At 30.8% G+C, this 15,367-nt stretch overlaps 2 protein-coding genes across 2 annotated transcripts; one reads left to right on the top strand and one right to left on the bottom strand.

The window, feature by feature from the left end:
• Positions 1-482: 482 nt before the first annotated feature.
• Positions 483-2,581, top strand: CXIP1 (CAX interacting protein 1). The gene is made up of 3 exons (XM_016338498.3): positions 483-775; positions 1,530-1,799; positions 2,327-2,581. The coding sequence occupies exons 1-3, from the start codon at positions 571-573 to the stop codon at positions 2,380-2,382; spliced, it is 531 nt and encodes a 176-aa protein (XP_016193984.1). The 5' UTR covers positions 483-570; the 3' UTR covers positions 2,383-2,581.
• Positions 2,582-3,798: 1,217 nt separating this feature from the next.
• LOC148569394 (uncharacterized) lies at positions 3,799-8,843 on the bottom strand. The gene is made up of 5 exons (XM_088485823.1): positions 8,709-8,843; positions 6,530-8,350; positions 4,995-5,586; positions 4,449-4,921; positions 3,799-4,366 (listed from the first exon to the last, which is right to left on the bottom strand). The coding sequence occupies exons 2-5, from the start codon at positions 8,348-8,350 to the stop codon at positions 4,040-4,042; spliced, it is 3,213 nt and encodes a 1,070-aa protein (XP_088341949.1). The 5' UTR covers positions 8,709-8,843; the 3' UTR covers positions 3,799-4,039.
• Positions 8,844-15,367: the final 6,524 nt, after the last annotated feature.

Here is a 15,367-nt window from a genome sequence, read left to right as displayed (position 1 = left end):
ATCAATAAAAAAAAGTCTTATCTCACTAGTTGAATTTTAAAGAAAATATATAAATAAAACTAACTTTGTACTCATAAAAAAAAAAAAAAAAACTGTCACTTTTATTCATAAAAGTTTAGAATATTGATAAATTTACACATAAATAAAATTAACATTTAAATATTTTTATCACATAAAAATTATTTTTTATGAGTACAAAACTATTTTTATTCATTCACGATTAAATTTTAGTATTTTAAAGTTTTGTGATTAGAAATAATAATTTACTCTTTTTTTAAAGTTTTTTTTTTCTATTATTATTAGTAAAATTTTTTATTTTAATAAATACATAATAATATATTAAAAACTTCATTTTTATATGTTTTCTTTAAAATTTTATCAATTAATAACCTTGAATCTTAAAGAAACTCTATTTCTTTTCCTTCTATGAAATAACACCACATAATTTTTATTAAGCTAATAAATAAAATAAACAAAGTTTACAAAGCAGAACACAACGCAACTGATATTTGGACCAAACACAACAGAAATTTTGTGGTGTCCTGAGATTTTGATACGAAGCACGAAAAAATGTCTTCTTGTTGGTGCATTAAACCTTTCAATTTGCACCCAACAATTCCATCATCATCATCATCGCACTCCCACCTTCGAGGAACACTGTTTCTGCAACCTTCTCCTCCTCTTGCTTTGACTCAAAACAACAACAAGAAGCTCCTCTTTCAGTTCCACCCTAAACAACACAAACGCGCTTCCACAATTGTTCGGTGCTCCTCTGGTACTGATTCTACTTACCCTTCTCTTTCAATTTCAATTTCGTTCATGGGTTTTGATCTGGGCATGCCAAAGTTTCAACCTTTGTCACTCTTTCAGCTTTTCAATCACAATTCACCAAAACCCTCGTTTTGCTGGTTTTATGGACTTGGGATTCTTTTGAATTTTCAATTGTGTCAACATTCATATTGTTAAAATAAGTCTTTATTTAGTATGTCTGAGCTTATTAAACTAATAATCATAGTAGAGTAAATGCCCAAATCAGTGTTTTTAAATCTAAGATTATCGAATTAGCATTTTCAAAGTGTGATTAGTTGCATCAAAATTAGTCTATTTACTTTTCTTTGTTATTGTAGATTGATTTCTATATACTACACTGTACTGTAAATTGTTAACCAAAAGAATTTTAGGAAGATGAGAAATCATGGTTGGTAAATATTTACTTATTTAGCATGTTTTGGAAACTTTTCTTGAATTTCTATTGATTTATGGTGTGAAAGGTTGAGCATTGATGTGATTATAAGGTTACTGTTTGGTCCTTCACAGAGTAAAATAACTATGAAAGGACTGAAACTGTTATCTAAATATACATCAGTGTGATACTGATTTCTATTTTAAACATTGATGACCAAATTGATGTTAAAGCTATTTAGAGGACTAATTTGAGGTTTGAAAAGAAATATGATTAAGTTGAGGATTTTTACTTGATAATTACTGGTACGCCTAATTATATGTTGGGTTTTTGGTTTTATTTGCAGGATTGACTCCTCAATTGAAGTCTACATTGGATAAAGTTGTTACTTCAAATAAGGTAGTTCTGTTTATGAAGGGAACTAAGGATTTTCCGCAGTGCGGATTCTCGAACACAGTGGTGCAGATATTGAAGTCTCTGAACGTGCCTTTTGAGACTATAAACATACTGGAAAATGAGTTGCTGCGCCAAGGACTGAAGGAGTATTCGAGTTGGCCAACCTTTCCTCAACTCTACATAGATGGAGAGTTTTTTGGTGGCTGTGATATCACTGTTGGTATGTCACTCAGATTTCTAGTTGTGAAGGTTAATTTTGCATTGGTTACCTTAATAATGGCTCGATCCATCGGTCCTGGCTTTATGATATGATTGCTTTGTTTTCCTGATGCTTGTAGAATTTGGTTTGTTTCACTAATCATATCATTTAAACATTGATCATAAGGGGTAGTAATAGTAATCATAAATGGTTAAGGGGATAGCTAGATAGTGAATTTTCACATTTTACATTTGACCAAGGAAATACGAAAACAAGAAGCGAAAACAGAAATCAAATAGGCCTGAGGGTGCCATTGACTTGTGTTTTTCATTCTCAGTATTTTCTGTTGTTAGGATTTTGCGAAGGAAAAAGAGAAAATAGTAAAAATAATAAAATTCTATTTTGTTGCTTCATCTCCTGTTTTTCCTTTTTTCTTCACAAAATTCTAAAAATGAAATTAGAAAATGAAAATGCAAACCAAACGGACCCTAATAGTTTCTGCAAAATACTTGTCCTCTTCTAATCTCTCATCCTTTCTTTGGCTGCAGAAGCATATCAAAAAGGGGAATTGCAGGAGCTGGTGGAGAAGGCAATGCTATCATGAATTGAAGCCCTCATTAGCCAATGACATGTGGAGTGAATGAATGATGGATGAGGACTTACCAAGTTATTAATGCTCCCAAGTTTACATTTTGTGACCAAATTTCCTGTTTTAAGTACAAAACGTAGAATTCAATTGATGAAATCACATTAAATTATGTATTCATAGTAATAATAAAATTTTAGCTTTGTTGACACTGTCATGCTTGCAGTTTTACACAAGTAATTCATGGTTGGAAATCTGTTCTTTTTTCTTGGTGTTGTAAATTGCAGGACACATTGCACTTGCTCTTGTAAGTTCGGGGTTTCATTCTTTTTGGATGATCTTGATATAGAAAAAACATTACATAAATAATAGAGTATTTACCCAAATTGGTCCCCAAAGAATTTTGAAGTGGACGTTTTGGTCCCCAACAAAATTTAATTATGTAATTAGTCCCCAACTTTTGTAAACGTCCGTCATTTTAGTCCTTTTGTTGGTTTTTTCCGTGAAATTCTAACGGTAGAGTCCAACGTGTCATGTTAATGTGTTGAGTCAGCTGTTAAATGCCACATGGGATGAAAGACAAAATAGTCCCTAGAAATACAACTACAGATTTGTTCTTGTATGATGCCCTAAATCCTAAAACAATGGTGTGAAGGTCATAATCATCCTCGTGTGCTACTCTGAAAACGTGTAACCATGGCAAGTGGAGGGAATTCAACAAGTTCTTATTGTCAACGAGTTATTAGAGGTAGCGGAGATGGTAGTGCTAGCAGTGCTTCAGGTGGCCCCAAATTTGGAATTGCAAGAAGGGAGAATCCAAGATGCCACTGTGGAGCTTATGCCATTGTTGTGGAATCTGGAACAGATAAGAACCCAAGAAGACCTTTCTTTGGTTGTCCTTATTATAGGGTAAGAAACGTTGGGTATGGTATTTTCTTTATGCATTGTTAAATTCATGGGTTAACTCTGATTTTGTGCATTTTCCCCTTCAATGTAGGAGAATCTTCCACACTGTAAATTTTTTATATGGTTTGACAAAATTTTTTCCCATGAAATGCAAGATAGCCAGCATAATGTTGTACTGGAAGAGAGGGTGAAGAAGTTGAAAGATTTGGTAGATGAATTAGAGAAGAAGACTAAGAATATAAGTAAAAGGAGGGAGTGGAGCAGTCATTGGAAAAATGTGTTCTTTTTCATGCTAGGTTTTTTGGTTTGTATTTTTTTAGGAAAGATATAGTTAGGTAGGAAAAGAAGGGAATTAAGTGCTTATTATGTATGGATATATTGTAATTGAATAATTGATCAAAGTGTAATTGCTAATATTATAGTCTGTCAGAATTGTGTAATGAAATTTCCTTTGCCAAATATTAGAATCATATGCATTCACAAAAATAATGTTTCAAAAACCTGATTTAATACAAATCACATCACTCATAATTATCAAAATAGTCTAATAACCATAATTTCATATATTTGAAATCAAGCATCAAAGTTCTAAATATTCCAACAAAAAACTTACTCCTAGCTAGTTTATATCTGTTGCTAGCATCAAAGATACATTCCAAAAGCATAGCTCAAAGTTGCATAAATGCACTACATAACCATAATCTGTTACAAAAGGGTCTTAATAAACTAAACAACATAACTACAATCAGCATGATATCATAGAGCAATATCATTTCTTCTTTTGGAGGTTGAGTCCTGGTGTAGGCATGAACTTGAATATTCTGGCAGCAGTTCCAGAGCTTGTAGCAGCAACTGTTTCCGGAGAGATTCTTGGTATCTGATTCGGATGGAGTGACCTAGGCACTGGAGCAAATGGGGCTGTAGGTGGAGGAGTTAAAGTTGGTGGAGGTAAAGGTCTTGGAGCCGAAACAAGCTTCATAGGAGGTGTTGGGGCAGTGACTGGAGCTACATGAGGTCTCAGAATTTGTTGTTTAGGTCTTGGAGGCCTAAAACTTGTTGTTGATGCAACTTGGTTGGATGAGTTAGTAGTTTGCTCCTAACACAAGACAAAGTAACAAAACAAGTAAGTACATGAATGGCATACAAAGCATCGAATATAATCCAATTTAGAAAGGTACCTGTGGCTGTGGTTGAGGGGCTGAGAGGGTTACTTGTACTTCTTCCTGTGACCCTGCTGCAATGGTGGATCCATTTCCATTACCCTTTTTTTTACCTTTATTCTTTGGTGGGGGTTTAGGCCTTGGTGGTCCCTTGCATGTTTTTGCATTGTGGCCAGATTCGCCACATTTTTGACAGGTAACCTTGAATGTTCGTCGTCCTTTTGTTCCATCACGCACGTCTTCAACAGGGTCCGCCTTCCTTTTTTTCTTCGTGGGGCGGCCTGCAGGTCTCCTAATGATGGGTGGCTCTGGAGATAGTAGTCCAGTCTTCACCCAATACTCTTCTGAGTTGACAGGTTTCATGACATGCTCATAGGTTGCTCTAAATGCATCCATCTTTAGCCAAGGATGCACATATAGTTCTGGCCTATCACACCTCTTTTGAATAGCTGCTAATGCATGAACACATGGTATTCCTACAAAAGAATTAACTAGCATTGACTTTAATACAGCAGAATGCATATCTTAAACTCATGTAAGTCAAATACAATATGTTATGACTACCTGTCAGTTGCCACATATTGCAGGTACAAGTATGCCTTCCAAGATTAACACCAACCTTCTTTGAATGTGTCTGCACCTCAAACACGTTACGATCATTGTCACCAGTCCATTGAGCCGTCCAGAATTTAGTATCCTTCATAAGGTCCTCCAATTTCCTTTGCTGAACTGGTGCCAGTACTCCAGTGTAGGTGCTTAGAATCTTCTTGTGTTTTACCATTCTCCTCATCAAGTAGCAACGAAGCTCCTCCAACATGGTGAGAATAGGCTTTCCCCTATAGTGGTTAATTTTGGCGTTCCAGACCTCACTCATGTTGTTGGTCACGTTGTCAAGTTTTGGCCAATGACTAAAATAAGATTTGGTCCAGCAAGAAGGTTGAAACTTTGCAAGATATGCCCATGCTTCTTCGTTCATCCTCTTTAGCCTCTGCATATGATGTTGGAACTCTGCATCTGTACTACTCTTTGCACATGCCCACACTATATTTTTTAGTTGTTTATCCTTGAACTTCCCAATAAAATTCTTCCAAATGTGTCTTACACAATTCCTGTGGTGTGCATTTGGCATCACCTCATGCAAAGCAGGCAGTAAACCCTGAAGAAGGCATCAAAATGAACAAACACATATACAGACTTTTTTAATAAAATCATAGATCAGACAGTAAGATCCCCAAAAAATTTATTTATCAGACAAATAAGCCCCTAAGTAAATTATTTATCAGACAGATTAGTCCTTAGTAATATAATTTGACAGTCATCTAGACCCTTTCATCCACCCGAAACCTTATTAGAACACTATTTCATATTAACTTCACCTAAATTCAATTCAAATATAATGACATCAATTCAAATTTAATTACTACAAATAGTACAATTCAAATAAAAGACAAGAGCATAAGAGACTTATAATCAATTACACTAATTCAAATGTCACGCATTCCACTAATAATATTTGCCAATAATATCACATGAACAGTAACATGCTCTTTATATAACATGAATAGTAACATGCTATTGTACATGCTCTTTATATAACATGAACAGTAACATGCAATTATAACATGAATAGTAACATGCTATTATATTATGCAACAATGTACATGATATTATTAGGTGAAGAAGTAACATGCTCTTTATATATGCCAATAATATCACATTAATAGAAACACACTTTTTTGTATGGCACGCTTCCTCATCCAATAAATATGCAACAATATAAAGATTAGCTTGAGACATGATTATATATACGCAGAAAACAAAGTGGAAAAATTAATTTACGACCAAATTTCAGTATAACTTGTGATATTGAAATAAAAGAAGCAGTATTAATTATTAACCAACCAGATTTTAGGATAGAAGAGAAAATACAAGTAAGCGTTAACATTCACAAATATAATCACAGTAAGCATTAACAACAATTATAACAATTCTATGCAACTATTATAACAACAATTCAATTCAAATGCAACCACACCAACCCAAATTTAATCACAGCAAGTAAAATAAAGTCAAATACAATCAGTGCAATGGTTATTTACCTTTTGTTGATCCGAGATAAAATTCCATTCTTCTGTTGAGCAGTTACCAATATCTTCTTGAAGAAGTTGTAAAAACCACTTCCAACTTTGTTTTGTTTCACTGTCAACCACCGCATAGGCAATCACATAGAAGTGATTGTTTGCATCTTGAGCTACAGCAGACAACAATTGCCCCCCATAATATCCTTTCAAGTGACATCCATCCAACCCAATCAGTGGTCTGCAACCAGCCTTAAACCCCCTTTTACACCCCTCCAGACAAATATACAGTTTGCTAAACAATGGCGGTGAACCAGGAATTGTGGGGGTTGTTTCCAGCAATGCAGTGCTGCTAGGATTACTTCTGTGTATTTCAGTGAGATAATCTCTCAACTTTCCATACTGAGCCCTCTCATTCCCAACATACCTTTCCCTAGCAACCCTTAAAGCTCTATAAATCATCTTGTCACTGCACACCACATTAAAGTCTATCTTAATATGATCAAAAGCTTCGCCATGAGTCATGTGAGGTTGGGTCAATAACCTCTTCTCTAATTTATCAGCCACCCATTTCTGATCAGCCATGTTAGACCCGAATTCCCTAGCACAAGTATGTTTAGGCTCATACGTCTTAATCTGGTAGCACCCTCTAGCACTATTCCAGGCACAATAAATCAGCCAGGGACATTCATTATCATCACTGCTAGGGACAATAGCAGTTCCATTCTCTCCAGAATTATCCACTTCTGCAGCATCAGTCTCTTTCCTTTTAGCCTTACATTTAGCCTTGAACTTTGCCTTTGCAATCATAGCCTTCTCTTCCCCACTTGCACACTTGCATCTAACTCTTCTATTATCATTTTTAACATAAAAAATCCTCCTTCCTTCAGCAATAGTATAGTCCTTTAAGGCATGCTTGAATTGATCCAATGTGGCAAACTCCATGTTCAATTGGAGTTGAACATCACCAAAGTCTGCTTCCTCATTGAATTGGGGCCAATCAAAATCATCTCCCTCATTGTCTGATGATTGAGGTGTATCAAACCCCTCTGACTCAAATCCTAAACCATCAGACTCATCACTAAAGATATCATCCCCTTCCTCTGCTATACCCGGTCCAACACCAAATTCTGACCTACCAGTAGTAGGACTAGGCCTAGCAGTAGGAGTAGGCCCAACAGTTATATTGGGCCCATATTTGTCATTGGGCCTAGTAGTCTGTTTAGGCCCACCTTTCTTCCTTGCATTATCCTTTTTTCCAACAGCTTTCTTTTTACCCTTCTTATCTCTGTTGCCACCTTTTCTCTTTGTTTTCTTCATGAGTTCTTCATCTTCAAAGCTATCATAGCTATCATTGGTGTCATCCTCAAATCCTGGAGGTGGGGGTTTATACGCCTCGTCTTCAGCACTTTCATAGCTATCATAGCTATCGTTGTCAGAAATTGGTTCATCAGACAAGACCTCGGCCTCACTATGCTCATCAGTATCATCGCTATCCTCAAAATCAACATCTTCCATAATTGGATGATCAAAGAACAGACACAATTCATCCGTCTCTCTGTCCTCCCTCTTTTTGTCACACATCTCTCTGATTTCCTTATCTCCATATATAGGATGTAGGCCTGCTTCATAACTAGGAGCTGTTGGGTCATACCAATACATCTTTTTGTATGCATGGTAGCCAAGTTCTTCAAACATTTTCTTCAAATCAAAATAATTCACTAAATCAAGATCCAAAGGAGGAAATCTCTTTACATTCCCATTAATGTAAAGTAGTTCACCCTTGTTATCTTTGACAAAACTCCCCCCATGTTGAAAGACAGGGATAACCCAATCAGTCATCTGTAATCCATAAACATGGAATAAAATGTCAAAACCAGAACACAAACTTATACAGAGCAATTTCATATTAAACAACAACTGCTCAAACTTTAATTTCCTAATTGTGATAACTAGATTAATTAATGTATAAAGTGTATTTACCACAAAATATTGAATCTTTTTAATGTTAAACTCATATATGCATGCATTACGTCACTTATCAGTAACTGATTTTCATAATAATGAAGAACTTAAAAACACTTTCTTCAGTAACTAATTTCTTTTGCCAGAAACAGATACACAAGGTAAACACATTCGAACAATTGCAACGATGATCAACTATACCATCCGCATCATAATAGAGAAAAGATATACTAACCTGACCGGTGAAGACCGATAGACCGGCAAAACCTTCTTCTACAATAACTTCGTTTGGTACAAAGTCTTGAGTCAACAATGTCAGCGAGGTCGTCGGAAGACTGACTACCGATTCACGTGGTGGTGGCTTTCTTTGTAAAACCTAGGGGAAGAGAGGGTGCTGGTTGTAATTTCGTTTTGGGGGAGGAAGACAAAAATGGACCTTTAAAACCACTCAGCTAACGAAACGACACACACCCTTATGTCCTACTCCCAAAACGACGCGTTTAGCATCATTCAGAATAGGGACCAATTTGTCTTGATTGAACATGTGGCACTTAACGGCTGACTCATCACCTGAACGTGACACGTTGGACTCTACCGTTAGAATTTCACGGAAAAAACCAACAAAAGGACTAAAATGACGGACGTTTACAAAAGTTGGGGACTAATTACATAATTAAATTTTGTTGGGGACCAAAACGTCCACTTAAAAATTCTTTGGGGACCAATTTGGGTAAATACTCTAAATAATAATAATAATAGTTTATTTATTTATTTTTTATCTAGTAATAATATATAAAAAGAGAATCCAAAATGTTATATTAAAAGTTTAACACATAATATTTTATACTATTGTCACATCATGCTAATCTTGCCATTAGCAATCTCTCATTTACTTATGTTTATTCCATTTTGTCATATTAATAAGGGTTATCTAAGTCAATAGAATTTGATAATTAAAGATAAATATTAGTTCTTATGTTATAACTGATATATCATTTACTTAAGAAATAGAAATTAACAATACTTAAATCTAATTATTCACAATTTATACTTATACAATTGTTTATCGTCGTTGTTATAATATTTTTTTTTATCAAAGATGATTGCATAAACATAATTCAAATAATTCTTTTGAAAAGTTTTTGGGTAAATAAAAGAGGAAATTGCAAAAGTTTAATGAAAAAAGTGAAAGTACAATTTCACTCTTTAATAAGAGTTATAATTATCTTTTTTATTAGAGAAGAAAGCTAAGAAATTACATAAAACCATACAAAATTATAATCAATTGTATAAAGACAACTCAACTAGTTTTTTTAGAAAAGCTTTTTGGGAAAATATAAAGAAAAGATTGCAAAAATTTAATGATAAGTAAAAATATAATGTTATTTTTTGATAAAAATTTCGGTTATTTTTTACTTAATTTTAGAAGAAAAACTACGAAATTACATGAAAACATACAAAATTGTAGTCAACGCAAAAATTTTAGAAAAGATGTTCACCTTCGTTGATAATAATTATAATGATTATTTTTTTTACAAAGAAAACTAAAAAGTTATATGAAAATATACAAAGCTATCTAGCAACTCAAAATTTTACATTAGCTAGTAGAGAAACTTAATATAAAAACCTTTAGAAAAACGTATTATTTTTCACAAATATTCAAATTCGTAATTTACAAATACACATATACTGAGATATAAGCCAAATTAAATCATGTCTTATCTCGTCTAGATATAAACAATTTTAATTTATTTATACTATAAACAAAATATGTAAAAAGATGAAAATTAGTAAATATTTATGCTACAAATTACCTATATCCATAAATAAAATATTTAAATTATTTATTTTAAAAAATCTCCAAATTTACCAATAATAAAAATATTTTAAGATGCATCAAAAGTAGTCGACGGTCAAATATATTCTCAAAAAAAGTAATAGAGATAGAACTTTGATACGAATATTTTGTAATATGATTATAAAAGTGAAATATTTATTATAAAAGTGAAATATTTATATCATTGAAATTCGGTGATTTGACATTGAGTTAAAATTATTTGGTGATTTTTTGGTTAATGGCCAAAAATATCTTTTAAAAAACAAAAAATATAAAAATTAAATTTTGGTTTTTTCATGCAAATTCTAAATAATTATTTAATATTTTTACAAAAAAACTGGATAAATATATAAATAATTTGTTAAATGTAAAATCCAGTTGTCATTTATAAAAGAAATTGATATTTTTATTTTTTTATCACATTTTAAAAATATTTTTATCGTTAACAAACTTAAAAATAATTTTATCAGTCATTTAATAATTTGAAGATATTTTTAACAGTATATTCTAAATTTGAATAAAATTATTTTTATTTTTAGATTTTAAACTGACGAATATACGAAAATCTACTTAGATAACAATTTTGATTCTTTCCTAATGTTTGCATTTGAGAATATGTGTATGTGATGTAATATATGAAAATAAATGCTTAAAGAATTCTAAAATTGTATCAAAATTAACAGACTTTTATTATGCTTATGTTATGAGAAGAGTGACAAAAAAAATAAATGTATTATTCAATATATGGAATAAAAAAAATATTGTTTTAGGTAAATAATTTAAAATTGGAAATTGAAGATAAAATAGGTTATTTTAGGAAGAATAATTTGAAAATTTTGAATAAATTTTTACAGTTTAATTAGTTTTGTTATTAGTTTAATACGTAGTTGTAATTAATTATAGTAGGAGTACATACGGAGTACGTAAGACATACAAATATATATTTTTTTTAAGGTTTAATTACTCTGTTGGTCCCTATAGTTTTACCAAATTTTTAATTAGGTCCCTATACTTTTTTTCCTTTTAATTGAGTCCCTACACTGCTTTAATTTTGTAATTAAGTCCTTCCTAGTATAAAAAATATTAGAGTTAACTGAATATTTTTTCGTAAATTGAAGGTACTTATAATTAAAAACTTAATTAAATCTTTGACCGCATGTATTTTGGTAAAAATATTATGTTAATTTTAATATTTTTAACATGAAAAGGACGTAATTACAAAATTAAAAATACTGTAGGGATCCAATTAAAAAGAAAAAAAGTATAGGGACCTAATTAAAAATTTGGTAAAACTATAGGACCAACAGAGTAATTAAACCTTTTTTTAAAGATTCTTGAGGATATTAGAAAATATCATGCATTATACTCATTTCTTCAATTTTTTTTTTCATCTTACTAATACTTAATGTCTTGTTAATACTTAAGTCTCAGTGATATTGGTGGTGTTGCTTCTTTCTCCTTGAAATTATACAATGAGAGAAGATTCGAACATGTGTGCGAAACTACTTCTCACAAATGGTTAATCACTACGGCATCCAATTATTATACTGTAACATGTTTTATGTAGGCCATCACAGGTGGCAAAGAAGGGAAACAGTTAAAGAATATGAGTACCTTACATTTTTGGAGACATGGATCTATTTGATTAGTTTGTGAAAATATTTTTTATTTTTATTTTTTAAAAATAATTTTTATTTTTATTTTTTTATATTTTAAAAAATACAATTAATTTATAAAAAAAAAATTTATTTTTAATTATCAAAAATAATAAAAATATATTTGATTGGTTTATTTTTAAAATATATTTTCAATAGTTTAAAATCACGAAATTATATTTATTAAATGTACGATTTTAGCTATTTATTTTATTTATTAAATTAACAATGAATTTTTATACAATATCAATATGAAATAAATTAATATTTTATTATATTATTTTAGAAAAATTTAGTATTTCTTATATATAGTTAGTTTTAATTTGGAGAGTACGTATTTAATACTAAATAAAATAAAAAAATTTAATAAATACATATTTTAATTTTAATTAAAATTTTATTTTTTTTTACTTATTATGGTCAAATAAAATAAAAAAAAACTTTCCTTTTCAAGAGATATACGTATAAATTAAAAGTAAACAATAGATATCCTAATAACAGCGAAAGGCGGAAAAAATATTACACGGAGGAATGTAGCATGAAAAAAAACATATAAAAATGAATAGCAAAAATTCAAATCTTTGTCCCAAAACAAAAAATCCAGTGATTTAGTTTAAAAGCATTTTCAAAAGATAGTGTTTTTATTTTTTTTTTAAATATTTAATCAATCATATTTTTATACCTTATTTTCAATGAAAACGCTTAAACCAATCAAGCACTTAAGTTGTCATTGTTCTTTTAAGATGGCCATGGGAGCATGTTTTCTTTTAACTTTTTTTTTATTTTAGTCCCTTGTGCCCAAAAACATAACAAGTTGAATCATATTATCCTCTGCTTTTGCTCTTACTGCACGTTACCAAAATTATTAAAGTTAAATTTTAATGATATGAAAATATATGATCGATATCTATGAAAAATAGTTAAATCCGTGTATAGCAATTAAATTCAAGTTACAATTTTTTTTTAAATAAAAATTGACTACTATTTCACCCCCATATTGCATGTAACAACTATCGACATCAATTAACAACAATAAATCACAGATTAAGCTACACGAATCAAATGAAATGACACATCCTTATATTGTAATCAATCCATTAAAATGATAATACTTTAACAATAGGGATACAATTTTTGTTTTTTTCATTTTTAAAGAAGTAATATTATGAATTTATAGTGAAAAAGGAGAATAGAAACAGGGCCATGTCTTTAGGTTGCCTCTAGAGTTGGAAGTGAGTCAAGCCAGCTCATGAGCTAGCTCGAGCTCGACTCGTTAATAGTTTGATAAGCTAAGCTCGTGAGCTAGTGAGCCAAGCTTGAGCTTGGAATTGAGCTCATAAATTAAATGAGCCGAGCTTGAGCTTGGATAAGCTCAGCTCATTAGCTCATGAGCTGACTCGATTATATATATATATAATTATTAATACACATATCCTATATGCATTTAATCTATACTTTTAATATTATATATATACATATGAAATAGTACTATATATATATATATGATCTTAATTATTTAAAATTTTATATTTAATTTTTACATATAATTTTTACACATAATTTTGATGTAGGACATAAATAAAAATTTATAATTTAATGATAGATAACCATATATAAAATTGATCTTTTTAAATATTTTATAAAATATATAAGTTATAATTTATTGATATAAAATTATAGATTATGTATTTATGTTTCTATTATTTGAGCCAGCTCGTGAACTTTCGGTGAGCCGAGCTTGAGCTTAAGAAATAGGCTCGATTATTAATGAATCAAGCCGTGAGCCAAACTCAATTTTTGTGAGTCGAGCTTGAGCTTGGTCTAGCTCGACTCAACTTGACTCACTTCCAGCCCTAGTTGCCTCCAAGAACAGCAAGCAAATATGCAGCGATCACCTTCATTTTCCTGTTAGTAAAATATCCCACATCAAATTAAAAAAAAAATGTTACAACAATGATATAACATTTGCTGACTCAAAAACTCTAACTACTGTACAACTTTTATTTAGTTTATTTATTGTAACAACATTTCAACAATGGCCAAAATTAACTATGGAGAAGGGAAAAGAAGAATAAGAACCTGAGATGGCGAATATTCTAATGGCGAGTTCAAAGTTCAAACCTGTCAGTACGTCACTCTACCTAGTAATAGATTTTGGTAGTTGCACTAGGATTTTTTTTTTTTTTTTTGGTGAACTGGGTTCGTTTTATTAGCAACAGAAAAGAAAATTAAAAATGAATTTAAAACTTATTCATAGACTTTTTATTGGGCCTTCTTCAAATCCTAAGGATAAATGGACAATTCCTACATTAATATTGTCGACCAAAACAAAAGGAAAGAAAATACAAATGTAATTACTATTTAGTAACGAATTGAGATTAGTTAAGATAATAAATATTTTCCGACAAAAAAAAAAAGATAATAAATATTACGTTAGTTCCTAAACCAGAAGTTTTAAGTTAGTAGTTTAATTAGGATAAAAATATTAAAATCTAAAATCAGATATTAGTTAACAAATATAGTTAGAATGAAACTAATTACTTGCTAATTAATACTATCTTTTACGCCATTTTAGTAAAGTTGTTCATTTTCTTTTTTTTTTTTCTAATAATTATCATGAATTTTTACGTGAGAGAAAAGTATACGATGATCACATGCACCTTTCTATATTGGTATAAAATGTGGCTGACCAGTGATTAATCTCGTCTATAACTACTAATGTCTTTGATAATTTAAGCATTCACACTATTAGCGTTGGCCATGTGCCCATGTCAAATACTCAAAATACAAATCAAGTTGGGTTGATCTAGTGATTAGTTCACTAGTTCGCTTAAGCAAGTGTCGGAGGTTTGAATTCCGCCTTGTGCATACAGCAACTCATTGGCCAACGACAAACCCTTGAATAGAGCTCAATACCGCGACGGATTAGTCCTTGTCCTGTTGAGTTAAAGAATACCGTGGGAAACAAAAAAAAAACTCAAAATACAAAACACCAGCGTTGATATTTTAATTTTAATAAATATCAAATGTGTTTGTACGGTATAATAATAATAATAATAATAATAATAATAATAATAATAATAATAATAATAAGCTTCTGTTGCGAAAACGCACCACTTTTTATTTTTATTATTGAAATTTTGGTGGTACTTTTTAATAATGTGAAAAGTTAGTGTGTGTATTTTTTTTTGTGGATATCATAAATTTGAAAGTTAAATATGTAGTTTTTAAAATTTTTTTTGTCAGATTTATATTTTGAATTGTTGAAAAATAAAATTTAAATTTAAACATACAAATGAGACCCTTCAATTTGTTTAAAAACGAAAAAAAAAATTCATTTCATCACAAATCGGACTCTCCGATTTATGCACTATCAAAATCTGACATTCCGATTTTTTAAAC

The sequence above is a fragment of the Arachis ipaensis genome, chromosome B4 (genome assembly GCF_059453495.1).
Source record: "Arachis ipaensis isolate K30076 ecotype BB chromosome B4, ASM5945349v1, whole genome shotgun sequence".
NCBI lineage: Eukaryota > Viridiplantae > Streptophyta > Magnoliopsida > Fabales > Fabaceae > Arachis > Arachis ipaensis.
This window is presented reverse-complemented; position numbering and strand designations above follow the sequence as displayed.